This window comes from Chaetodon trifascialis, chromosome 16 (assembly GCF_039877785.1).
Source record: "Chaetodon trifascialis isolate fChaTrf1 chromosome 16, fChaTrf1.hap1, whole genome shotgun sequence".
NCBI classification, from domain to species: Eukaryota; Metazoa; Chordata; class Actinopteri; order Chaetodontiformes; family Chaetodontidae; genus Chaetodon; species Chaetodon trifascialis.
Genome location: NC_092071.1, coordinates 15,386,317 through 15,413,761, shown reverse-complemented (window position 1 = coordinate 15,413,761; position 27,445 = coordinate 15,386,317). Strand labels below are relative to the sequence as shown.

Here is a 27,445-nt window from a genome sequence, read left to right as displayed (position 1 = left end):
AGTAACCAGCCAAAAACTGATCACTCATCATATGGCTATAAATCTGGTGTTAATCACTAGGAGGCCTTCTGTATTTTCACTCATTGCTTAACTTAGTTGACACAGACGTTAATTTTTGTCTAGATGGCTGTCATACAGGACAATAACTCACGACAAAGCTCATGCACAGTTTCCCCTGAGTCTCCACAGATCCGAATAACAATGCTGTGGAGTTCATATGAAGAGTATAAATGTGTGCTAATTTATTACCTAAGCTCGGCAGCAATTTTTGAAGACATATAATGCACTTTTGATTTCTGACAGTCAATTCCCATCTAAACAGTACTTGAATGCACCGTCAAGGGGCTGGATCAGAAGACGGAGCTTGTGAATGGGCCGTGAAGGCAGCATCAGACTCTGTGCGGGTGTCACTGTCAGAGCGGCAGACTTGAGAGTTGCAACTAGTCGGTGCAGGATGGTGTGAACTTCACTGAGGACCTTGAACGAAACAGTTCTGACTTTGAAATTACAAATCTCTCGCTTAGTACTGGAAGCTGGTGTTTGAACGCAACATTTTTTTCACCTGCTTGATTTTTTTCATCACTTCATATTCGTTTTGTATGTGAGCGTCTGTGTGACAGTAAGAGCCGCTTTGACCCTGACATGGCTGAGGCACCGCCACAACAGGTCGAAATAGACCCGGAATTTGAACCTCTCTCCCGCCCGCGGTCCTGCACCTGGCCGCTGCCCAGACCGGAGCTCAACGACCCGGCCAGCTCCAACACATCCTCCCCGGCACCGTCGGTGCAGCAGGAGCCGGGAGGAAACGCCGAGTTCATCAGTAACCTCGGCTTGTTGGAGGAGGACTATGAAGAGTATGCTGAGCAGAAACCACCTTTGCCCTGCAATGATTTTCAGTGTCGGGAGGGAAACTGTGCGCATCTACATCACCGTCGCCACCACCACCATCATCTTCAGCAGCAGCAGCAGCAGCAGCAGCAGCAGCTCCCGGGGCCGCAGCTGCCGCCTCATCAACAGGTGCCCCCTCCTGGGGTCTCACCCTTGAGCAGCTCCGGCCAGAGGAAGGGCAGCTCGTCCCGCCGCAACGCCTGGGGCAACATGTCGTACGCTGACCTGATCACCAAGGCGATAGACAGCTCGCCCGAGAAGAGGCTGACGCTGTCTCAGATCTACGACTGGATGGTCAAGAGCGTGCCTTACTTCAACGATAAAGGAGACAGTAACAGCTCCGCGGGCTGGAAGGTGAGTGACCGCGTGCGCGTGAGGCTTTATAGTCAGTGTGAGTGCGCGCGCACGGAATCATCCAGCTGTTGAGGATGAACGTGCTGTGAAACCTCTCAACACTAAGAACATCACCCAAATCAAAACTAAAACCGTGAAACATGCGCGTGTGTAAATTTGGTGAGAGGACGCTCAAGAGCTCCTAACGGATATTTAAAGAAAACAATGAATTCATACCGTGCAACATCTGCTCTACTTAATGTGGAAAAAGTGGAAAAGAAACTTTTTTTTCTCTCTTTTGCAGTTTCATTGCTCTGTATTGCTACATAAAAAGCAGGAAAAGGTCACTTAAACCACTCAAACTGTACACAGTACTTTAAAAACTGGCCCCATCTTATTCTGCTGAATGCTGTCATATTAATGGGGAATAAATAGAGACTAATAGGCCTCAAGGTTTTCACACATAGAAAAATCACAGGTGTAAAATGAATGTTCTTAGCCTGTGTTTTTTTTTTCTACTCCCCAACTGTCAGCTGCAAAATACCTGGTGTGACATCACCCATTGTGATGTGGTCAGTCCAACATGACTGAGCAATTTAACCCACAGAGAGAGTGCACAGGCACCTTTCTGACCTATATGTGTTTGCACAAAGGATCCTTTGATCCCATCTAGATAGCAGTGTGTTCACTTGGTTTGTGGAAGCGGTAACGCAGTAAACAGTTTAGCCTTAACATTACTGTCCACTCACTAAGTCCTTTCTGACAGGCAGCATGGATGAGTGCTTGGCTTTGTATTCAAAGCAAACTGTCGTCTCCACCAGAATAGAACTACATACACTTTTCTCCATTTTCAGTTGAAAACTCCTATTTCAGGTCTATATTGAGTGCACATTCATTGGTCAGTGGTAGTTGTTCATTAGAAATGATTATTAATAAGAAAGTGATACTGTACTTTTGCTCTCATTTTCCCCATCAGGGTGAGAAAGAGAGAGAGAGAGAGAGAGAGAGAGAAAGAGAGAGAGAGAGAGAGTCAAATATTTTTTCTTGCGTAAAAATGCAAAACAAGCTGTTTTTCTGAACTCATCTCAGAAACCTTTGATATTTTGGAGTGGTTTCCTCTGTCAGTGGTAACACACACCCCTCTGCTGTGTCAGTGAGGAAACATGCAGCTCTAAAGCAGCAGAGGACCAGCCAGCCAGTCTGCCTGTAAACATCCCCTACATGAGCCTGAGAATTGTTCTCTCTGTACAACCCTGAAGTCGAGCACTGCACAAATAATGTCATGTTTAGTATGGAGACTGCTGAGGGCATCAGAGCGACCTTCATCTTCATTACAGCGTGACAGTAGGAGTTGACTGAGTGATGGTTGAAGTTTGGTTAATGTGCAGGAATACTGTGTGGATCAACACAAATTTCAGATATATCTTTTCCTGTTCCCGAGCAAACAGTGGGAACAATCTAGTCTGCTATTAGCACAAAACACACTGACTCATGGTCTATGCAGGATTTCCACGGTCATGGAAAACCTGTTACAGCCCCGAAATTTGAAAGCTGTGTTTTCCGGCCTGGAAATGTATTGGAAATATTTAATACAAGGGAAAAGTTGGCAAAGCAAACATGTCAATCCAGGTCTTGATATTGTCTTGCCGAGGAAGTTACACAGCCGTGATGGATAGAAATGGACAAAAGCAGACAGAGAAAGTAAAAATGTACCCAAAGTAGAGGCTAATTAAAAAAGTTAAATTCGTATTTCAGTTCGCAGCTCTCTCTCCAACCCCTGCATTCTCCTGAGACGTAATTTCAAGGTTATGCCAGGAAATGCCTTTGTGAACCTCAATCAAATATAGTTTTCATTGTTGAACACCCTCTTGTGAAAAGCTTCATCACAGCTTGTACAATGACTTACACCTCCCTTAACCTCCTCTTCCTCCTTTTCTTAGTCTTTCTGCAACTCTTCAACTGCACTTTGCTGCATATAAGTGCTCATATAGGTGGCGGGAGTGCAAGCGGAGTGTTGCCCGGGAAGCAGCATGGAGCGCACCGTTCGGAGCTCCTGCGACAATAACAGGAGGCGACACAAACAGCTCAATCAGTGTTGGGGAGTGTGTCGGAGGGGAAGGGGCTGGGAGAAGGGAATGCTGGGAACAACGTCAAACATCCTCCATTCCTGAGCTGTGCGCTCATATCTTTGTGTCCCTGTCTTCTAGAGTTTCCTCAGCGGATGCTACAGCTTGGAGAAAGGGATCACTGCTCTTTATCCCATCACTTCCTCCTCTGCCCTCTCTCAGGCCTTTTGCTGAAGGTGTTTGCGTTTGTTCAAGTAGAGCTCAGAGAGCTGGACTTTTCATAATAAGGCCAGCTGTGCTTTCAGTGCCAAGATCTGTAAATAACTGGCAGCGGTCCCTCTATATTTTTGAATAACACGTTTTTTATTTGTTAGATCTGTTATTTTACCGGTATTGATTTTAGAATGCACAGTTTGTGATAAATGTCTGTAACAATAGCTACAATCAGTGACAGCTAACTAGAAGTGCAAACAACCAATCAGCGTCTTAAACTCATCACGCTATGACTAAACTGGACAGTCAGCACTGTCGGTCCAGACTGAAATATCTCCACCCTATCGGATGGATTGCCATGAAATTTTATTCAGATATTCATGATCTCACCACCGTGACATTCCCATTTGTGGTTTCTAGAGAAATGTCTTAACTGTTGCCGCATACTTTCATGTTCCCCCACAGAGTGAACTGTAATAACTGTTAATTAATACCCTCATCAGATTCAAATTTCAGTTTGTCCAACACTTTAGTTTATCACCAAATACCTGCGCAGTTTATGACATCCCCATCATCCTCAGCTCATTATACCTACATGCAACTAGCATGTTTAGCAGCGATGCGTTTAAGTACAGCCTCACATGGCTGTAGATTTTCAGTCTGGTTTAAAGTCTATCATATGTTGTTTGTTTTACCCTCATAACTAAATAAGTACATATATATTAACAAATATCCCAGATTTGTTGAGTGCAACCATCTAATAAATGATATAATTCTCTTATGCCTGCTTCCAACACAAGGTCACCTACAGATCAGCTGTGATGTTCAAAGGCACATCAGCAGGGCAGAGACCTTCTAATACAACTGTTTGCACTGCAAGTAGCTGGACCCGCTACTTCATCCTGCTGCTAAAATGCTTTTTGTTATTGGTGAACATTTTACTTGCTTACTACCGAGCTCAGTGTTAGAATGAAAGGTTCTGCTGTAGCCAATCAATGAAGCCACAGAGTCCTTATGGATTTTCATCAAGAACAATAGCTCCAGCTTGTTTATCTTTGATATTAAATCAACACATCTCTACTTCAACCTCTGCATTCCTAAATGTTGGCACACTCGCTGGGCCTTGGAACCACTGGCTAACAGTTATTTTTGCACTTTCCTGTTAAAAAAACACGACAGTCCCCCCACAATGAACTATGATGCATTTCCTGCAGAGTGGATGGAAAACAGTGCCATGTGTTAACATCCCCGCCCTGCAAAGCACGAGGGTCAGGGCTGGAAAAAGAGGAGCAACCAATAGGAGATGCCGTGTATAGATCATTTTTGTGCATTTAATTTTGTATGGAGTCATTTAATTCCAATCCGCATTCCCACAGCATGTTAAAAGAAATCATTAGTCGGCTTGTTATTATGTTTTGTGTCATATTCTGGTTTTTATATTGACTTTACAATCCACATACGTGAGCGTCCCTGATTGTAATGACAGATAAAGATAAGCCAGAGACCTCATGGTGGGTGGAGGGCGTTGAGTTTGTACATCGATGATTATACCGCTCCGCCTAGAAAACTGAAGGTGGGTGGAGGGCAGGACGAGGGCGATGCTGCTGCTGCCGCTACAGCTTCCTGTCTCCCTCATGTCATGGAGATTTTTTTTGTTTTTCCTCTAAAAATTGCTTGATCGTGATGCCTTTGCCACAAGAGAGCCCCCCCCCCAGCCTACTGGGTGGATTGGTTCCCCTGGGATAATGGTTGTTATATGAGTGACAGTGTGCAGCGCCCAAGGTACCATCTTACTGGTTCCGCCATTGTTTTTCTCAGTGAACTGTGACCTTAAATAATGGAACAGGAAGTGGCACCCCTGAGTTTAACTGGCACAGATCTTCTGCGTTCATTTCAAAACATGTAAATTGCAAGAAAGTACAATTGAACTTGTTAAAGGTGAAATGTGTAAAAGCCATTGGTTCGTAGTGCTGTACTGATATAAGGCAGTTTGGGTATTTATGCACCAGTGCTTTATGGATTACTATGCAGTTTTGGCAGCAGCCTGCAGTAATGTGTGCAATCACTGCCCGTTGTGAAGAGGTTTATCTTACCATCTCATTTAACACAGTGTGAGATCAGTAGCCTGTTGATTGTGCCATCTGGTGCCTGATGTTTGCATACTGTGGAAACTACTGACAGACCACACTGACGGTATTTATTCAGGAGGAGCTGATTTGCTAAGTGGAAAATCTCACTCTACCACCATTTACACAACACCCCTCAGACCAAGTGACAGCAGATGAAAGTGCCTGCTGGTTGAGTGCGAGTTACATGTATGATTGTGCGTGATGGTGCTATGAATTAACATTTGTCCCACAATGGCTTCAGTTACTGACTTTGATCCAGCTGAGATAATTTGACCAATGAAACGATACAATACTCTAAATATATAATACACAAGTATTAACAAAGGAATGAATCAGAGCTACCTGAAATTTAAGTTTATTCCACAGATAACCCACGTAAATAAGCCTTAGTCACGCCAGATGGTCTGCCGCTTTGGTCCATACTGAAATATCTCTACAACTATTGGATGGAGACTTTTAATCTAGCATCAGAGCACTTTATGTCATTGTGATGTGATTTATGTCATTGTCATTCACCTCAGCTGCATTTTGAGTTAAGTGCAAATTACTTTAGCAAAACTGAGCATCGTCATTGTGAGCATGGTCGCATGCCGACATCTGTATTTAGCGACAAGCACCACTGTGTATTTAAGAGCCTCAGAGATGAGCTAGAATTGCTGTAGACTATTCAAAGTTGTCAATACAATTAGAGAATTTCTAGAGTTTAATTTAGTTTCTTCTTTTTGTTGAGTAAAGAGTCAGTTTTTAAATGAATCATCCTGAGAGTGCTTAATTGTTGGCGTAGGAATTTAACAGGACACAAAATAAGTTACTAAAAGAAGAAAAAACCCCAGAATAACTGCCAGCTATTTTTCTTGGGATCACAAGGTTAAAAAGGGAGGTCTGCCCTGAACTTAAGAGGCCCACTGAAAGCTTAAAGTAACCCCATGAAGAAAGGGAGGCTTGGGGCAGGGGCTTTCAAAGAAGAGCAGGGAAGGAGAGAAGGAGGGGAGCAGTCAGCTGACTGGCTGGCTGGCTGTGGGCTGAGGCTGTGTACAGTCTGCTGTTACACGTGTGTGAGTCTGTGGAATCTGTGGCATGTGGGTTTCTGCATTGTCCTCCACCCTGCACAGGACAATAATCTCCCTCTATATTATGTTCAAAAAGAACCTGGCCTCACATCCATTATGCAAAAAATAAAGGACATGGGTGTGGAGGGACGCAAAGAAATATGGTGTGAAGAAAGAGAAACGGGATCAACAGTAATTGAGATTAGTGTCCAATCCTGCAAACAAGTTTTTTTTACCCTGTAAAGTGTGCAAAGAATGCCACTCTCAAGATTAGGCTGAGAAAGATTAGAGATGAAGTTTAATCAGCTTGGTATTTCTGAATATTTTGTATGATTCACGTATAATCATGCGTCCTTTTTTTAATCAATAACACATCACGTGAGGATGTTTAACTGTTTAACTATCATTCTCATTGGTCGCCACCTTGTTTATCTACAGCTGAACCCCGAACACATAGCTCCCCATCCCTTTTCATGGTCCCCCTTTGAAGCCATTGCAGAAGTAGGTCACTCGGTTTGATGCTCAGTGTTAATGAAGCAGCCTGCATTGTGCCTGGAGTCAGGGAGAGGCGACCTGGTCTCCACAATGAGCTGCAAGGCTCTCCTTTTTCTGCAGGCGCGCTCGCCTTTTTACCGCCCTGTAACAGAAAAGTCAGGTCCCACGCTCATTTTCAACTCTGCTTACGCTTCCTGGGTCAGAGGAAAAAGGGGGGAGGGGTGCACAGGAAGACACTGTCAGGAAGTGGCTCGTCCTTTTACTGTAATCTCTGCAAATGCTGTGCTCTCGTCTTTACGCCAGATATACAACTGCTTTGTAGTGGTTGTAATATGACTGACATTTCTAACTGTCAGCCATCTACAAGTTTATTTTTGCGCACTGTGTTAGGCAAAATCATGCAGTGCAAGATGAAGAAGCAGTGTGTTTACAGTGCACATGTTAAATCAAGCAGTGTCAACTTGTCATACAAGATTGATTATTGCTATGAGGTTTTCTTTTTCTTTTTTTATTTAGCAGTTGGTGACATAGCAGCTGGTATCACGTGACCACGTGTGCTCTTGTGCCCGCCTCGCATGTTAATTTGACAAGAATAATATTATCAATATTATCGTGCAGCAGAATTGTATCATAATGATATGAACATGTTGTTTCTATGTTTTATGAAATGAGTGCTTCTGACCAATTTGAAATAATAATGAACAGTATTAGGTATTTAAGTTTCTGTCTTACATATATGAAGAGATTTGCCCGGGGCAATGCACACACTGAACATCGGTTTCATTATCTCATATGTGAGTGCATACGTTTACCATATCTGTGTCACTGTAAAAATAATCATTCATGCTGTGATGCTGATTTCAGACATACCACCCTCGTATCACTAATAGGAAGCCACTGTGAATTAGCAATCAGCTAGTTAGCAGAAGTGGGCAGAAAAAAGCAGAAGAATGTATTTCCTACATGACCGAGAGCTCTGGAAGCCAACATTTGGATGAACAACAAACTGGTCAAGAAGTTTGCCCCAGCTGCATTGGTCAATGGCAGCCAAAAAGATTAGCATACTTCCTTATTTCACTATTAATGTGTTTTTGATTTATGGACAATTGTTCCACTTGTTTCCTCATTCTTTCTACAAGTTTTGTTTGAAAACCTCTGGGGCAGAAACGAGGACAGATCTGAGGGCGGTTGCACCCATCGAGGTCAATGAAGCTCTGATTAGAAGTACCAAAATGCAAAAAAAAAAAAAGGTTACACAACGCTCGATCACAGCAGAATAAATCAAATGCAAGAATATCAAGCTGAAAGTGCACTATTACGCACTCTGGGGCATTCACAGCAACAAACATCAGCTAACATCTCACTTGAGGCCTCTACTTGTATTCGATGCAAATGTATATAGATTCTTTATCCCCTTCAGTCTTTCATCACTAACTAAACACAAGGCTTCATCATTGATATAAAACGGAGTTACTGATTTGAGTAGCAGCTGGTCTCCAGCAGTCAGTCTCCTGGGGGATCCTCTGTCCTGTCTGTGGTTGTGTCTGGCGCTGTATGTAAAACGTTTGGACCAGTTGCAAGCGAGGCCACTTTCACTGTGGCTGCACCTGTCCCTGCAAACCGGGCCCTGTTTGTTTACTTACCCTGTGACCGTTACTGCAAGCCTCATGCTTCGCTACACAAGCAACAGCAGCTGTGTCAGTTTGATTGTTTTGAAGTCGAGTAGGAGGAGCCCTTTCATTCCGCAGCAGTTTGTTTTGATGATATTGATCACAGATGATTTAGGGAGCATTGGGTGCATTTGAAGTCTTCTAAGTGCTAACATGAGCCAGGCAGCAGCAGGTGGACCCACAGCAGCCCAGCCTATAGAGAGACAACTGGTTTCTGCTGCACTGTATTTTCTGCGTGCTATTCAACATGTGGCATTACGGAGGGCAAACTGAAAATAGATTATGTCAGAAGTGAAAAAATCTTTCCCATGTCTGGCGTCCTTGCACCCGCTGACCTAGGACCAGTGGGACATTAAAACATACCTATTCTTCCGTGAAGCGACAAGCTCCTCGCAGAGCTCTCTTTTTCACATGAAAGATCTATTTTCCTAGCACATAAAAGTCATTAAAGGCTAGTAGCAAGAGTCTAAAGAGATCTTTGGTTGCTACAAAGCTTTGAAAATACATCTGAAGCACACAAAAATGTGCATGCCTCCACCCCCGCACACAAACACAATGCAAGATATTTTGCCCTCAAGTCAAGAGTGGCAAAGGCAAAGCAGAATTATATGACAATAGATTACTCAACAATTACGTATGTTTCTTACAGACGTCTATAATCTCTGTCTGGGAACTTCCCTGGTTGCCAAGAAAGGTCAGTGAAGATCATATAGGTTTCTAAATGCCCCACATTCACATGAGCTACAGGTGCCCACATATTTTACCACCTCAAAGCTGGTTAAAAGTGAGGACTCTAACAATGCACTTTGTAGAGAAGTTTAGCAACAATGATACATATAGACCAACTTGGGCTGGGCTTTCAGAGACACAATGTGTGAGTGGGGCACCTCCTGACTTAGTGAGGCAGGGGATGTCTTTTGTTCTCTTTGGGCTGAGGTGAGGTCTGTCTGAGACAAGGATTATCCCAGGCCGAGAGAGAATAGTCCTTCCCAAGACCCAGTCATGCAGTCTGTGATCTATTGTGGGCTCTGATCAGAGGGTGTAGATATTTGCATATCACTAGTGATCACAGCCGTGTGAGCGAGACCTGTCGTTTGGTTAGAGTCTGTGCAGCACACCGCTCAAATCTCCCTCCACTAGTGACTCATTTCCTGTCTTCTGTTACAGGACGAGATCATGTAAAAAGAGAAAAAAAAAAAGCGGGGGGGGGACAAAAGGTCATGAATTCAAATGAACACAAGTCAGATTGAGATGTTGTGGCCACGCAGTGAGTGTTAACACCACCTCAAGTCTGTCCAGTGTGCATGTGCAGGATGTCCTCTGACACAGGAAGCCTTATTTAAAAGTCAGTGGAAGAGAAGGGAGGAGTCCAGTTCAGGAGAGGGGGGTGGGGGATGGGAGGTTCTGCTGCGGTGAGTCAGAAAACAGACAGTCGGACCCGGCACGTCACATCTGATGCTTCTCCTCCTCTCTCTGTTCCTGCTCCATCCAACCTGTTTGCTTGTCTCTGTCAGCGCCGGCTGAGGAGCTCATGTTCAGCACATAGTGAACTCATTGACCCCAGCTCTGCCGGCAAAAACATCTCGCTCTGTCACCCTCCCCAGCCTCCCCAGCCTCACTTCGAACTCCATAACCTCCCCTCACATTCTTTTTAAATAAAAAATTCTTATTCGTGCACAGCCCGCTGCCTTCACTTCTAGGATCGGCCTTCACGAGGCTGCTGTTGTATAGTCTGAGGATACATTAGAGCAGTCATCCAAAGGGATTCTCACAATATTTTTAGGCTTGTTCCACAATTATTTAATTCTTAATCTGGTTATGTAGCTACAAACAATGAAAATGTTACTTTATAGAGGCATCCTCAATATAAACTAATCCTTTAACTATGCGTGTTTTTTTCTACTCTAAAGCTACAAGTATTAATGTTATTTAAATGAATAATTGGGTAATAAATCAAAATTAAACAAGACATGATTCTATGATATTAATATGATGGACTCTGAGTCATATTCTGACTGAAAGTCAACGTTTCTGAGACACACTCAGACAATCAGTCCATTGTTTTCAATGTGTGTCTTTATCTCCATGCTTTGTATATCCCTGTTGAATCCTGTGGTTGAGGACATCTGGCTTTACTAACTGCAGGGAGCTGCTTTTGCGTTCACATGGGTATTCAGGGGAAATTCCCTGCAAGTACGTCTTGTGTTGTACTTTGGTCTTTTATTGTACCCATCCCATCCAGCGCAGCAATGAGTTTCATATTAGGAAGATGTTGTCTAGAGAGTCCAGGCTGTACAGTACGGCGTGCCCCGTGTGACCATGTCTCTGCTGCTCGACCAGCGTTGTTTTTCTTCCTGAGAGAATTACCGCAGGAGGCGCCTCTGCGTCCTTTTTAGGGTTCATAACATAGCATTAGAGAAAATGGACTGAATGGGGCTTTAGGTGTATACATGTTAGCACAAGGACAAATGTGACCACATAGAAAAAAATGTGCAGGTTGGTTAAACCCAAAGTAATACAGTCTGTCTTATTCAGGAAAGTTTCTTTGAATGTGCTCTTTCAGTGGCCTAGTTTTAAAGCTAGGACTCTGGGTTTCAGACGAGACACAGACACCCAGAGGCGTCTGGGTGATCTTTATGCATTTCACCAACAGCTGGGATGATTCTGAGTTTGTGTTTGTCAGCTAAAGTCATTGTCAGTTTATTGTAGATACAATTGTGGTAATGAAAGAGATGTTAAATATACATGTTCTGTAGCATGCCTCCTAAAATTACCCACGTTTCTTGTTTTTCATGTGCTGTTTTTTCAGTTTGGTTGAACAGAAATGCTGCTGGTGGAAGGTTGGCATAGGGCTGTACAGATAAAACATGATGGAGTTCATGTGATTTTGGCCTACATTGAGGAGGGAGTAGGATAACCACCCTAATGAACTCCAACATGGGACTTTTCAAAGCAGACGGTCAATACATAGCCTCATGAAATGCATTTTAGATAAAGATATATGATGTATTTTCCTCATCAAGCGTGTCTGCCGTTCCCTTTCAGTCATTTTACCTTGTAGACGTTCCACCTTTAATTAGGCTCAACAGTCAAAAAGCACTGACCTGCTATCTTTAAATAAACTTGTTTTGGCTGTTGGTGGCCATATATTGTTTGTACTTTTCTTTCATTATAATTCCTGTTTGGGGAAAAAATTGTTCATTTATGCTGTTGTGTGTTTAGTCTGTTTGATGCCATCTTATTTTGTCGACTTATTCGGTCACAGATACTGCACTCTGGCTGTACTGACATCTGTCTTGCAAGCGTGCCAAATATTTATGTAGTGTAAAATAAATGACACCACATACCCTATCCGTCTGTCCCTCGCTCCCTCATGCCAAAGTAACCAACGTTTTTTGCTGGAGACCATGAGGAAGGACTGGAATGGACTCAGCAGACATAATATTGTTAATGGAGGATGCATACTTCCTGTTCATTTGCTGGCTTTGACTTCACGCTCAACTACCAGCTTCTTCTCCACTCTGTATGGAAAATGACATTGACCAACTTGTTGCTCAGTATCATAGAAAATCATGTACGGAAAGTAAATCCTGTTGTGGAGTAATTTTGATGCCATTGTCTACACATAGCCGTGACGTCCACAGATACAAATGATTCACTTCTTTCCCATCCAGAACTCCATCAGACACAACCTGTCCCTGCACAGCCGCTTTGTGCGCATACAGAACGAGGGAACGGGTAAAAGCTCCTGGTGGATGCTGAACCCAGAGGGGGGAAAGAGTGGAAAGTCACCTCGACGCAGAGCAGCCTCCATGGACAACAACAGTAAGCTGGCCAAGAGCAGAGGAAGAGCCTCAAAGAAAAAGGTACAGTCCCTCTTTTATTAACACTACACTCACATACAAAATATCAATCGGTATATAATTTGGACATATATCACAATTCTGCTGAATCTCACTTAGCTTAGCATAAATAATGGAAACAGGTGGAACAGCTAGTGTGGCAAGGCAAGGAAAAACCGAAGTGTAAAAACATGTAGTTTTACAGGAGGGTATGTACAGGAATCTTGGCTCTAACTAAAATAATCCTAATCCTCCTAATCACCAAAAATAATTTAACTGGTAGCTGGTGGCAGATTCTGATGTCAGAGTGGTATTGCTGTTCTCATCTAACTCTCAGCAAGAAAGCAAATAAGTGTATCCCTGAAAAACTTCCTGTAGTTTTGATGTTCAGTTAATGATACACTTGTAATTTTTATGGCCGCCTATGTGACCTTTTAATGTTTTTCTATCCTTAGATGGCTGTACAGGAAGGGGTTGAGGGAGGAGCAGGCAGCCCTGGCTCCCAGTACTCTAACTGGCTGGGAAGCCCAAACTCCCACAGTAACGAGGACTTTGAAGCCTGGAGTTCATTCAGGACACGTGCCAGCTCTGACGCCAGCACCCTGAGCGGTCGCCATTCCCCTTTCCCTTCTGAACAGGATGACCTGGGGGACTCTGATAGCCACATGATGTATCCTGGAGCGGCGGGGACCAAGATAACCTCCACCCTGCCCAGCCTGTCTGAAGTGGCTGGATCCATGGGTCAACATGGCTCAGAGAACGTCATGGAGAGTCTGCTGGATAACCTGAACCTGCTGTCTCCTAAACCCCCTCAGCTGGGGTCTGACTCCTCACCTTCCCCAAATGCTGCTATGTTTCAGAGTAGCCCCTACAGCTCCACAGGCTTGACCCCGCAACCACAGGACTACCGTAAGTGCATGTACAGCCAGGTGAGGATGAACTCCCTGTCCCCTGCTCCCATGCAGACACTCCCAGAGACCAAGCTGGGCTTTGGGGATTATGAGAACCAGTATATCTGCCCTGCTGGCCTCCTCAAAGAGCTGCTGACCTCAGATGCAGAAGCCAGCAGGGACATGATGGCCTCTAGGGATACACAGGTGTCACAGGTTGGGAGGGGAGGTTGCCTAATGCCCACTTACAGCAGCCAGAGCCATATGGGGGGTCATAACGAGGTAAAAATGATGAATCCCCACCCAGTTCCTCATGTAAATCCACGGGTTATACGTAGACAGGGTCCTGCAACCTCACGAGACTTGAATAGCTGCAACATGATCCCGCTGACTAGTCTGACTAGTCTTTCAGGGGCCCCTCCTCGAATGACCAGCCTGAGGACATGCATGCAGCTGCCTCATGGACACCCAGCACACACTAATGATGTTTCGGCAAGCTACGGCAGCAACAATGGCTACAGGGAACTTAGCTTGGTTCATCCACACAGTCATCATCAGGAGCGGCTGCCCAGTGACCTGGACAACATGTCCATTGAGAGGTTTGAATGTGACATGGAGACTGTCCTCCATGACACCCTCATGGATGGCGGAGCGCTGGACTTTAACTTTGACCCTGCAACTACATCTCATGGGTTTCCCCAGAGGGTGAAGACCACCACACATAGCTGGGTGTCAGGCTAGGATGCAGGGTGGATCACAAACAGGTGAGAATGACAATTAGTCTGGAAGTAAGTGCATATATTAAAACTATAACAAATAAAATGTCCTGAACATTTTCCATTCTCCCTCACAGGTTTTTCTCAGCATCACCTTCATTCAGAGATTGGACAGTATAAATCCAAAGAAGCCATCACCATCACTCTCCACAGAGCATCTGACTACATTGTCTTGAGTTGCAGCTCCATGTATAACAGTGCATGTTATTACTTGACATTTAAGAGTAAACAAAAGACGTTTATCATGATGCTGATACTGACACAAGAGCAGTGAACATGCTTAAAAGGATTTTAAGATAGCTCTGCAGAGAGAAAATGAATGAGAAACAACTTAACTATCCTTGTTTACAATAGCCTGTCAAAACTAGAAATATGTATATATTTGTTTATTTTTTCTGATACATGGCATATAGAAAATATACAGTAAATTACGCATGACAGACAGTCTGCTACATTGGGCCAACACTGCTCACTGCTTGTTTTAAGACATAGTGTGCAGCAGTTGATAGGCCCAGCTGAGAATACCTGTGGGGCTCCAGGGTGCAGTGAGGACACAATAGTTCAGTAAGAAGTTAGTGGCCACATGCTGCTCTGTAGGCAGTGGAAGAAGTTTAATACCGTCCAGAGAAAGGAGCCAGTTTTGGGAGTATTTTGGGGCCAACACAGCAACAGCAATACTTCTTAACCACTGGACCAGTGCTTAAAATGTTAGATATAATTTGAAAATGACATCCAAATCATTAAAGAAGACTTGATATTACATTTTCGTGGTTTCAAAACCTGCTGAATCTGATATCCTATATCATGATCAGTGACAAGAATGTCGATTTTTAAGGCTTCAATTTGAGATCATTTGAGGTGAGATCATTAGGCTAAAATAGGCTTAAAAGGATGTGTGTCGCTATGCAGATGATGCACCGGTTTATCGAGCAGAACCTGGTGTATCACCTGCATTGTGACACATATCCTGAAAATATGATTCTACACACAGCTTAAATGTTTATAGACAGATGTGGAGGTACACAAGTTTAGCACTCAAGTCAAACATCAGCCATTTCTCCTCAGCCTTAGTTGTCATTTAGAGACTGTGAGACGAGCTGCATCTCTGAGTGAAATGAAATGAAATTTGTCATTCATATACAGTATGAGGGTATTTATTTATGTTTTTATTTTAATCGTAGCTGTTGGATTCTTGCTTTGTACTTTGTATGCTTGTAAAAATATGTGCCCATGCTGTATGTATATAGGCCCCCACTATTATTTAGTTAAATACTGCTAAGCTGTTTTTTTGATCAGTTAAACTATCATCAAATAAGGAAATTACACATACATTAGAGATGTTGCCCTATGAAAAAGAAATGAATTCAAAACCACATATGTTAGATAAACTGAAGAAAACGTCTGACTGTCACCTGACTTGAGCTGCGTGACACAGAGGCTGATGATGAAATCCTAAACTGAAATGGATGATGGTTGTCAATGTTTGACTGGCTCAGCACAGGATTTGCTTGCTATTTACTGTTAATTCCCAGCAGCTACAGCCTTTATGCACCAAAGAGTCATCTCCTCTACCAGACACATTTCACTGTGGCTACATGGTCTCACAGACTTAAAATGTTGTACATTATCTTTTCTTTGGTAGAGCATTTTTGTATATGAAGGGTTTACAAGACTAGTATTATATAGTGTGTATGATTGTGTTAGAAATGGTTGTTTACATATCTCAGTGCAAACTATATCAATAAATATATAACAACTTATACCTCAAAATATTTTACCTCTGAAGTGTTGAAGCAATTTTTCCTGCCATTTTCCTCAGTGAGCAATGTATTGAATTTGTCTTTCAGTTTTGACATAGTTTTGTACATATATTTTTTATTTGATTGGTGCTGTTTGGACCTGTTCAGAGTGATCTGTTGTGTGCCTTTGTATCTGTTTTCTTGTGTTTGAGGATTATAGCCATTAGTTCCTAGTAAATATTTTGACAGCACAGTAATTCATTTGAACCATGAATTCATGTGAAATTAATCATTTTGAAAGACTGTTTAAAAGTGCACATTCATCTGTTCAGACAAACTCAAGGAAAGGAATTTAGTAAACAATCTAATTATGTAGTGGAATTAGAATGCTACTTCTGTAATTATTAAAATTTATCAAAAGTAAATGTGTGATGGGAGCATTTTTTGATGGGTCAAATAGCTACCTGACACAAATGAGATTTTCTAATGCTTAAGAAAGAGCTTGAGCCTGTTATATTTCATTATATAAAGAGAACATAATGCATTTTTACATGTAATTTTTGACATTACAGAAACCATGTACACACACATTTTCAGGAAAATGGCATCAGTCTTATTTTGTTGTCCACATCCAGGTATTTTTGAAAGAATGCTGTTTTCTATGTAACCCATTCAATGCATAAATCACCATGTGAACTTGCAATTAAAGGAAGAAAAGCAAAATCTTAATTGTGTGTCTTTATTAAAGCAGCTTTTTAAAATAATACGTTGAAGTCCCAAATGAAGGACCCAAATGCAGAACACAGACACAGGAGACAAAATGAGTTTTAAATGGAGACACAGGCAGGCAGATGAGAGCAAACACAGAAAAATAGAAAAATCACTGTGTTTGGCCTGAAGGTAGCTACTGCTGTGGTTACAATAATATTCCAGGGACAAGTGGGAGAAGAGCCCAGGCTGATGCACTGGAAGGCTGATGAACTGATGAATGGCAGGTGTGCAGGGCAAGAGAGGTGACGAGTTGATTGATGGCAGGTGTGCATTAGGAGCAGAGCTTGGAGCCAGGAGGTAAGCCACAGACACACCACACACACACTCACACAGTCTGTTTAACCTTAACCTTAACCCAAGTATTCACTCTAAAATAAGAAAGAACTGAGGGCATGGCTGTGACAAATGCACATTAGTATGCACATTATGCACAAGCTGGAAATGTTTTGAGTCTACTCACTAATATAGAAGTTTAGTGTCCATTCACACATTATTTTCAGGGTTCCTGTGAATTTCTTGTTCAGGAGGCCTATATCAGGCAATAAATTTAATGCATTTTCAGGGAAAATTAAAACAGAATTGTGTCTTTCTCAGGAATTGACCAGTACAGAAATCTCAGATTTGTGTTCATGTCTAGAAAATTCAATAAATTCTACCAGTTATGCATCTGTTTTCTGATTGTGCATATGGTCAGTGTTTATTAGTCACAGAGCCACACCAGTTGTAAGCCACAGTGCTTTCACTTTGACTAAGATAGCTGTGCCGTCACCTTTACTTAACATGTTAGTTTATGTTGCTTTCATCAACTCCTGCTTCTAAGAATTTCAGCTCTACCAGGAAAACTTTTTTCTTGTTCTTTCTTTCTTTGTTCCTTTTCCATTTCTCTCCCAATTTATCTATTTTTTCTCCTTTCTTTCTTTAGACTGTAATTTTTAAGAACATCTTGACCGAGCGTGACTTGAAGTTATTATGCAACCCCAGACACAGAGCATCTTAAGCAGCAAAGCTGGCTCTGAGGAATGAGGCTCGTGCAGGACAGACACCCATCATTAAGCACACATGCAGCCCACATGCTCTCATCCAGATCCTCAGATGTCAAGCCAGGTCACACGACTCACTGAGTGCTTCAGTTTCAGGTCACTTAGACTGGGGATTTTTGGGATACAAAATGATACAAAAATAGATGTCAAATATGAATCTTATGCTCAGAGTATGCTCTCTTTTGTTGTTCAGCTGTCCTTTAACAGTATTTAGAAAATGTGTCCTCCAATGAATGAGACAATTATCAGTCACCAGTGCAGATATCACATCTCACAGCATGCTGAAGATGTGCAGGTGTCACCCAGGAAGTTAAGTTGAACACCCCAACCTCATCCAGCCTAACGTAACTGCTGCTGACCCTACTACTTATCACCACAGGTCAGTTCATTAAGGTTGATATGTTCATACTTTCAAAGCCTGTAGAAGTAAAGTGTCTTTCGACAATACACGTCATACGGTTGTTATCTTAAATGATATCTGAGCATTTGCTTGTGGAAAGAGCAATAAAGGAATGAAACCAAACCAAACCTTTTGCACAGGCCTGGGTTGCTGTTGGGGCCTTAACAGAAGGTTAAGTTAATCAAAAGCATTAGTTAGAGCAGCTTGGGACGACACTGGAAGGCAAGATGGAGAGCTGCCTTGACCGGTGTCTTTGTAGCCTTCAATCAATTAATCATACAGATTAATTGCAAACACTTTAGAATAGCCCTCCAACAAAGATGTCCATGGTGTTGCATTTATCTCTACACATAAAAAGTGAGGAGAATAGCTGTGTGAAGAATGAAAAAGTTCAAACGTCAGTCAGATATTAACTGACTGACTTTTAGGCTACGTTTACATTTAGGGAAAGCGCAAATGTTTTCATGCGGTTTGGCCTCTCCTTTACACGAGAGTGTAAACTCATAGAAAACGATCATTTTTAAAAACTCCGGCCAAAGTGGAGATTTCTGAAAACGCCGGTTATGTGTTGATGTGTAAACAGGGTTAAACAGCGTTTTAGGTTTCCCAAATGTCACAACATGCGACTGAAAATACTTAACGTCATGCGAGCGACCTATGTTTACACTCGTGCCCATAGGTTTGACATAGTTATGATGTGCTCGACAGCGTATTTATCCGGGTTCATGTAAATGACAACATTTTTGAAAACAATGTTGTGTGCACGATGTTATTTTTGAAAACGGAGGGGCCAAAATACCCTGCTACGTGTAAACGTAGAGTGAGATCTTAACAGTCATGTCATTCTTCTTCATTGCCTTCGTGTAGCTAAATTATTTCTGAGCTTCATGTATCATCCATCTATTGTGCACTAGAGACTCTTTTGTGGCGACTAGAAGCAAAAGAGTTTTCATAGAAGCACTGTAATCATCACATATAACCATGTTTCTCTTTGCACAGGTCATTTTAGTCTCTCACTGCCTCTAGTAGGCCCAGTGCAGCTCGTGGTGGCTGGTGGACTCACTTTTGATGGTGAGTGACATGGTTTGTGGCTGCACATTTTATTAATCAGGTGTTATCTTTCACAGGGCTGCAACAGTAGGTGTTGCAGCTATGTTCCAACTGTCTGTCGCCTTCTCTTCTGTTTTAAAGTTTTACAATATGCTCTTAATAAACAGTTATAGCAGTGAACCCACACTCCCCTGTCTAAGGTCAGAGGTTAATTCCAGGTATTGGCCACTCCTATGCATTACATTAATACAGTGAACATACTGAGAGAAAAAGAACACGTTAATGCCAGATAATGAAATGATCACCCATAGCTAATGACACAACTTGAGAAGGTGCAGTCCCCATGAAGAAAAGCAAAGAAAATAATCATGATCACCACTACCACAGGACCTTTGGACTGCCAGGAGGAAGAGGTTTTCAAAGCTGGAGTGGTGGGGACCCAGGGAGGGAATGTTGGTGTGGAACAGCAACAATGGAGCTGGATTCAGTGGACTCTACAGACATCATGGCTGCCTGAGGAGACCAAAGAGGATGTTGACGGAGGAGGTTAAGAACAGACAAAGAGTGACAGGTTCAAGAGGCTGAACAAAAGTAAATATCTGACTAACTTTTAGTCATTGGCGAGAGCGTTGTGAAATAAAAGGCTGAATGACAGACACCGAGCTGGCCTTCTTGCTGTTGGACTAGTAAGAAATGTTAGCTGGCTTGCAAAGTTATGTGTTGTGTTGCACTTGCTCTGTGTTTGGTGGGGTTATCAAAGTTTGATCACAGGCAGTATAATCATAGCAAATGCACTTCCAGCTGTGACAGTGGTGGAAAAGTGAAATGCACTGATACACTGTAGGGGCACCAGATTGCCAAAAAAAGCAGTTCTTACATGATGTGGTTTTAAATTGTCACTTTTCTTCTACATCTGCAGGAGATGATTAAGATTCTTAATGAGACCAGGCCACAATCCTGGAGTTTTCACAGAACATTTGTGAATGTTCGAGTAGCTGCTGACTAAGTTTAGCATTCACAGCTTGAACAGGTGTGAATGCTTAACAATGTGAACAAATTGTAAAATTCTCATCTTCATGTTTAATGTGTTTCCTGTTGCAACCTGAAGTTTTTTCTCACAGTTAACAGGTTTTATTGAAGATAGGAATTATTCAAGCATATTCTGCTGAAAAGCACATCATTAAAGTGTCTCAACATTTACTCACACTTTGGTTTCTGTCAGATGTGACAAACTTGATGTCAGTGATATCGGGTTCATTTCCTGTATGAAATGAGGCCACAATACAGTTACGCCAGGAGTCGTGTGCGGTGTGCTCGCGTGTGTGTAGGAGCAATGTTTCATTGGTCCAACTTTGTCAACCAATTTAAGATATGAATTATTGAGTTAATACCAAAACCATCAATCAACCATCAATCAACCTTAATTTTTCAACAATCACACACACACACACACACACACACACACACACACACACACACACACACACACACACACACACACACACACACACACACACACAGCAGCATATCTCGAAGGCCTTGTCGTCATCAAGAAATATGCACTAATGTCATTTTGCTTGCTCTCTTCTTCCATCACTCTCTTCCTCCATCATATTCTCTTAATAGCCAGTTTAACACACACAGCCTGTTTCACACATAATTAATCACGCAGTGAGAGGCATTCAACAGCAGGGAGGCAGATCACAAAGACCCTCTCTAAGTGGTTGTTTCCAGAGCCGTCGGGTCACGTCTCCTGCCTGACTGGTCAATAAAGTGTATAAGAAGAAGCTGGGTGGGTGGCTGAGTGGGGTTAAAGGGGCACCCACCGTCATTTATTTGTTTGACTGGGGAGCGTCTTGTCAGCCTCTCTAACATACATATGACCTATCTCTCAACTTATACTAACGATCAAGTATTGGAGACTTAAATAGTTTGGCATTTAGGGAAGCATCTACACCTACTTTTTTTTCTGGCTGAGAGTTACCGTGTGCAGACAGAAAATGAGGCGTGTATTCCAGGGCTGCAAGAATGTGCTTCAGAAAGGGAGAGAGACTGGAGGGAACATAGAGGAATAGAGTTTCTGGTTTCTCAGATCAGTCAAAGAGTCAGCTGTCACACAAACTCACACAGAAACACTTTCACATACACACACACGCACACACACGCGCACACACACACACACACACACACACACACACACACACACACCACCGGTGCATCCATTTTTAGCTAACTTATTACAGCTAACTGTATAGTGGGCATATTGGCTGTTTGGCAGTTTGGACTAGATGAGCAGCCTGACACCATTTTCAGAGAGTGGTATCGTCTCATCTAAAATATAGCTCTGAAGATGTCAAACGTCTGTTCCCGCCAACTTTTCTTGCTGCCCACTAATTACTCATTAAACATAATGGAAGATTTACAGTTTGTTTCACAAACATTACCTGATGCCACAGATGTGGTTTAGGTGGTCCCTCTGTGCTCCCACTCCTGGTTAATGCCCCTAACTGACTCATAGAAAAAGCAGCAGAGCCTCTATTAACATCTTGCACGGAGTGGAAGATGACTGCTTGTTCAATGCATATCAGAGCTGATGAAGATTATTCCTGCCATGCTTGTATAAATAAGGTGAATCTTTTGGCGATGGCTTCTCCCAAAGGGGTTGATGGCCCAGAGGTGTGCAAAGCAAGCTGGGGCAGGGCTAATTTATCTGTGTGGTTGAGGCACAAAGCCAGGAAATTAGGTGGTTTGGGCCACTGAAGCTGTGCTAATATAAAAGACAATATGCACATGCACACTCAGCATTAGACCTGCGATCCATCCCTGCATCTCTCAGAGGGAGGCCGGGATGAAGATTAATACATGATTAGATTAACCTGGCAGCAGCTGATCAGGCCCCTCACATGATTCTTGAGCAGGAAATCAGGTTGTCCACATGGGTGCAAACAACTGTAGGGCTGGATCTCGGCTCAGGGCGACAGGATCATGAGTGCTTGTAAGTTTAAAAACTGCTCTGACAAAATGCTCCTGGTCTTCACAAACAGCATACGTGCTTTTCAGAGGGAGAAGCTGGTTGATAAGACAGCACTCTAGTATAACAATCATAAGACACAGATTTAAACAACTGGATCAAAATTGACCTAATGTGGGTCAATGTAGCACCAACGGAGTGCTGAGTTTAGGTTATTTCTTCTATACAGTCAAACTATGTGTATTCTTTGCAGTTTTGAATGTCATATGCACATTGTTTTGTACAAGTGAAAATAAATGTGACAGTTTTAAAGTAAAACTGGACTACGTTGAGTCTAACAGTGGATCGATATAACCATATGGGTAAATAACCCAACAGTAATATGAAAAATAATACTGGTACTGGGTAAAGTTAACCCAGTGTTTCATCAGTCCTATATTGACCACTCACCAGAGTCAGTGCTGACCCTCCAAAGCCTCTGCTGAAGGGTCGAGGAAGAGCCCATGTAATATCCTTGAAGAAAATATTTCCACCAGTTTCTCCGATCTGCACTATGCTTATTATCACAGGAAGTGACATCAGCTACAGTTTACGCTGCTCAAAGCTCTTTACGGTTAGTGACGCTGTTCTGCTTGAGCTGTACAGTTTTGAGACAGCTGCCCAAAACAACTAAATGTGATACTTCTTTGCTCTGAAGGGCCACATTTCCTCAGCTTGTCCTTTTGTGCCCTTTAGCTGCACTCTGGTGTGAACAATCACATTTAGAAAATAACTCAAATGTGACTCCTGACAACAGTGAGACGTCTGAAAGGTGTCAGATCTAACACACACAGCATGTTCGGAGAGATCAACCAGTAGTGTCAGTCACATCTGGTATTTCCCTTTTCCTCCGACAACTGCAACCTCCATCTCACATTAAAGGTGAATGAGTGTGTGTGTGTGTGTGTGTGTGTGTGTGTGTGTGTGTGTGTGTGTGTGTGTGTGTGTGTGTGTGTGTGTGTGTGTGTGTGTGAGAGAGAGAGAGAGAGAGAAAGACAGATAGCGACTGTGTCCTCATGGCAGATCAAGCTCTGTGTTGCTTGGGGGCTACAACTGAACAGGAGTTCTCCTCACCTGACCTGGAGTTCTGTTTAAAATATCTTGAGGCAAATGAGCCAAGCTGGATTCATCTTTTCACCACATGTTTGTTTATCTTCATGCAAGAATTGGTATCATAGTGCTGGAAGAAGAGCAAAGTAACAATACCACAGTGTAAAAATACTCCATTGCCATTATTAATTATTAATATTATTCTTGATACATGAATGTGTAAGCCATGGTGGAGCTAATGTGAACTTCTTTCTGATCAATGAGAAGGCACTATATTTCATAAGTTGATCTATTATTTAAAGTAATTACTAACTATAGGTGTCAAATGGTGAAGTGAAAAATACAAGTACGTAAATGTAATTAGTTACTGTCCCCCAATGCAAAGGAGTAACCAATAATGTTAATGACTCCATTCATTCTAAATGTCTCAGTAAATCGTGACAAGGAGGCAGCATGCAGAGTACCAACACTCTGGAACTGAATATAACTCAATAGCCATTATTAATATTATTGATTACAATTTTGACCCAATACTTTTCAGTGTGAAGGGTGATCAAGCAGCAGGGCTCAAGATATCCAGACCTTTGTGTCTCATTTCCACCGCATGTTACGGCTCAACTTGACTCACTTGGAAATGTTCTTTTTCAGTTGTCGATTGGCAGACGTTGAGGAATAGTACCCGATACCTGGTGCTTTTTTTGCTATCACCTTGGTTGAGGTTCCCAGTGAGCTGAGCCGATACTAAAAGGTGGAGTGAAAACACTGCAGACCAGTGATTGGTCAGAAAGAATCGTGACTTGCTCGACACAGAGCAACCAGAGTCATCTCCTTGTCTGCAGTTTTTTGTCTTGCTGCCTTCAGTCTTTTCTGAAAACCTTGGTCTGCTTGCTGTGACAAACAGCCACATACTGAGAATCAAGAACATCATCTCTTCCATATCCTCCACTGTTCCTGTGTTTGTGTGAAGATTGAAGATGATGTCATGGCAGTTTCACACAGTGTCACTGAGAAGATCAGCTGAGCTGAGAAAACAGAAAATGAAAAAGTACCTCAAGCCAAAGGCGAGTCAAATTTAGTCATGTCGTGTCATGCAGTGGAGATGAGGCTTTAGTCTTTATGTAGATCAAAGCCCAGAAACAGTGGATCCCACATTTCCCACGAGGAGAACTCTTAAATGCAAGGTATTTGTTGAAAAAGTGAGGTCTGAAACCCGCTCTGAGATAAACTTCATGACATCATCAGGGTTATTTTCTCAGAATTTATGAAGCTCCCTCCAGAGCCTCAGAAGACTTTGCACAATACAAAGAGTGGGGTGCCTGTTTATGGTGTACAGGGTAAAATGCTCACATCAATATGTCCAATTCATTCACACATTACAAGAAGAGCACACTTTTTTTGGTGCTCACTGAGGTGGAGTGGAGTTGAAGGTTATTTATAAGGACAGGAAGCCAAGCACAGTGTTTTATTTGTTCCTTTGAACAAAGGGCCCATGTAATATCCTTGAGGAAAATATTTCCACCAGTTTCTCTGATCTGCACTATGCTTATTATCACAGGAAGTGACATCAGCTACAGTTTACGCTGCTCAAAGCTCTTTACGGTTAGTGACACTGTTCTGCTTAAGCTGTACAGTTTTGAGACAGCTGCCCAAAACAACTAAATGTGATACTTCTTTGCTCTGAAGGGCCACATTTCCTCAGCTTGTCCTTTTGTGCCCTTTAGCTGCACTCTGGTGTGAACAATCACATTTAGAAAATAACTCAAATGTGACTCCTGACAACAGTGAGACGTCTGAAAGGTGTCAGATCTAACACACACAGCATGTTCGGAGAGATCAACCAGTAGTGTCAGTCACATCTGGTATTTCCCTTTTCCTCCGACAACTGCAACCTCCATCTCACATTAAAGGTGAATGAGTGTGTGTGTGTGTGTGTGTGTGTGTGTGTGTGTGTGTGTGTGTGTGTGTGTGTGTGTGTGTGTGTGTGTGTGTATGTGTGTGTGTGTGTGTGTGTGTGTGTGTGTGTGTGTGAGAGAGAAAGACAGATAGCGACTGTGTCCTCATGGCAGATCAAGCTCTGTGTTGCTTGGGGGCTACAACTGAACAGGAGTTCTCCTCACCTGACCTGGAGTTCTGTTTAAAATATCTTGAGGCAAATGAGCCAAGCTGGATTCAGCTTTTCACCACATGTTTGTTTATCTTCATGCAATTGGTATCATAGTGCTGGAAGAAGTGTTGAAATCCCTTACCTAAGAGCAAAGTAGCGCTATCACAGTGTAAAAAATACTCCATTACCAATATTATGAAGTTATACTTAATTATAAGAACTGAAGTGTTGGTAGTAACTAAAATAAAAAAGGCCTCATTTATCCTTCAAAATCACTGATATTATTCCAGATACATTAATGTGTAAGCCAAGTTGAAGCTAATTTGAACTTCTTTGTGTGCCAAGGCACTGTATTCTATAAGTTGAAGGCAGCATGCAGAATACCAGCCCCCTGGAACTGAATACAAGTAGCCAGTAGTGAATACAATAGTAGCCATTACTGATATTATTCATTGCACCTGTTTGTTTCCTGCTACGTCTCAAAGGCCTGCAAATCCCGATGCTTCTGGGGGCTCAACTGTGTAACCTCTAAGTATGCTCTTGGGGGCCGTCAAATGGTGGTGCAAGACAAGAGTTCCCTCTGCAGGACAAAAGATGGAAGCACCAACAACAGCAGCAGCAAGATGGTTGGATGACATCTAGTGTGTAAATGGAGACATGTTTGATACAGAAACAGAGCGGCAGACCTGTATTGGCTTCAAAGGCCTCAGGTTTGAGAGTCACTGAGTCCATTGTCCATCCTGGTTAGGCTATTTTATATATATATATATATATATATATATATATATATATATATATATATATATATATATATATATATATATATATATATATATATATATATATATATATATATATATATGTGTGTGTGTGTGTGTGTGTGTGTGTGTGTGTGTGTGTGTGTGTATATATACACACACATACTACTCACAAAAAGTTAGGGATATTGAAATGATGGTTAGGGATAGTGAAATCCCAGGATGAACCTAAAATGCACTAACCTTTACAGGTGAACTTAATTTTACCTTCTCTAAACTTTGAATGCATAGGTCCAACTGTTCAAAATGTCTCTACTTTTTGCACAACTTGCTGTTCTCTAACAAGGAGCTGAACGGCAAAATTTACAACAGCTGTTTGATCCCTGAATCGACCAATACGTTTCCTGGTTCAATTGGAATTGGTATTTAAACAGTCCTCTTCATCACTATTGATCAACATTACCTCGCCATTGCAAGGCATCAAACAGGATGTTCTCAGAGGGAAGTGGCCGCTGAGCTTAGAGTGTCACAGAGTGTCATGAGCAGGACTGGAAGAGTCACAGGAAAGCATGGGAGTGGATGTCCTTTGGCCACATCCCACACTCATGACCGCTTCATTGTGAACAGTGCCCTGTGGAACCGGATGATGAATGCCACTCAACTCCAGGCACATTTAAGGGAGGTGAGAGGCACCCAAGTGTCACAGCAGACCATTTAAAACCATTAACATTAGCGCGGTCTGTGTGCTAGATGACCTGCAAGGGTACCTGACCACACCACCAGGCATAGGTGTCATCGTCTAGCATGGACCAGGGAACACTGACAATGGACGAGGGATCAGTGGGCCTCAGTGCTGTTCTCTGATGAAAGTCGATTCACACTGAGCAGAAATGATGGCCGCCAACGATGTTGGAGATGTCAAGGAGAGCGCTATCAGCCACTGTTGTCACCAGACGAGACTTTGGTGGTAGTGGTGGTACAGTATGGGCAGGTGTGTCTAGTCAATACATTACTGCTGTACACCTTGTGAATGGTACATTGATATATATAAATATATTCTATCCATGCAAATCTTACTTACATATTTTGATTGTCATTCTTATTTTATTAGAGAATAGCAGCAGAAGTTTATTCTATTAATAGTGATGTGCAGAGAAAAGACCAGACAAGCC

At 42.5% G+C, this 27,445-nt stretch overlaps 1 protein-coding gene across 1 annotated transcript; it reads left to right on the top strand.

The window, feature by feature from the left end:
• Positions 1-466: 466 nt before the first annotated feature.
• Positions 467-16,689, top strand: LOC139344628 (forkhead box protein O1-A-like). Its single transcript, XM_070982940.1, has 4 exons — positions 467-1,242; positions 12,518-12,709; positions 13,141-14,339; positions 14,429-16,689. The coding sequence occupies exons 1-3, from the start codon at positions 643-645 to the stop codon at positions 14,314-14,316; spliced, it is 1,968 nt and encodes a 655-aa protein (XP_070839041.1). The 5' UTR covers positions 467-642; the 3' UTR covers positions 14,317-14,339; positions 14,429-16,689.
• The last annotated feature ends 10,756 nt before the right edge of the window (positions 16,690-27,445 follow it).

Excerpts from the sequence above, each read along its gene's own strand:
- LOC139344628 (XM_070982940.1), top strand. The coding sequence starts at position 643 with ATGGCTGAGGCACCGCCACAACAGGTCGAAATAGACCCGGAATTTGAA. Across the intron at positions 1,243-12,517 it reads ACAGCTCCGCGGGCTGGAAG|AACTCCATCAGACACAACCT; the intron begins GTGAGTGACCGC and ends TTTCCCATCCAG. Across the intron at positions 12,710-13,140 it reads GAAGAGCCTCAAAGAAAAAG|ATGGCTGTACAGGAAGGGGT; the intron begins GTACAGTCCCTC and ends TTCTATCCTTAG.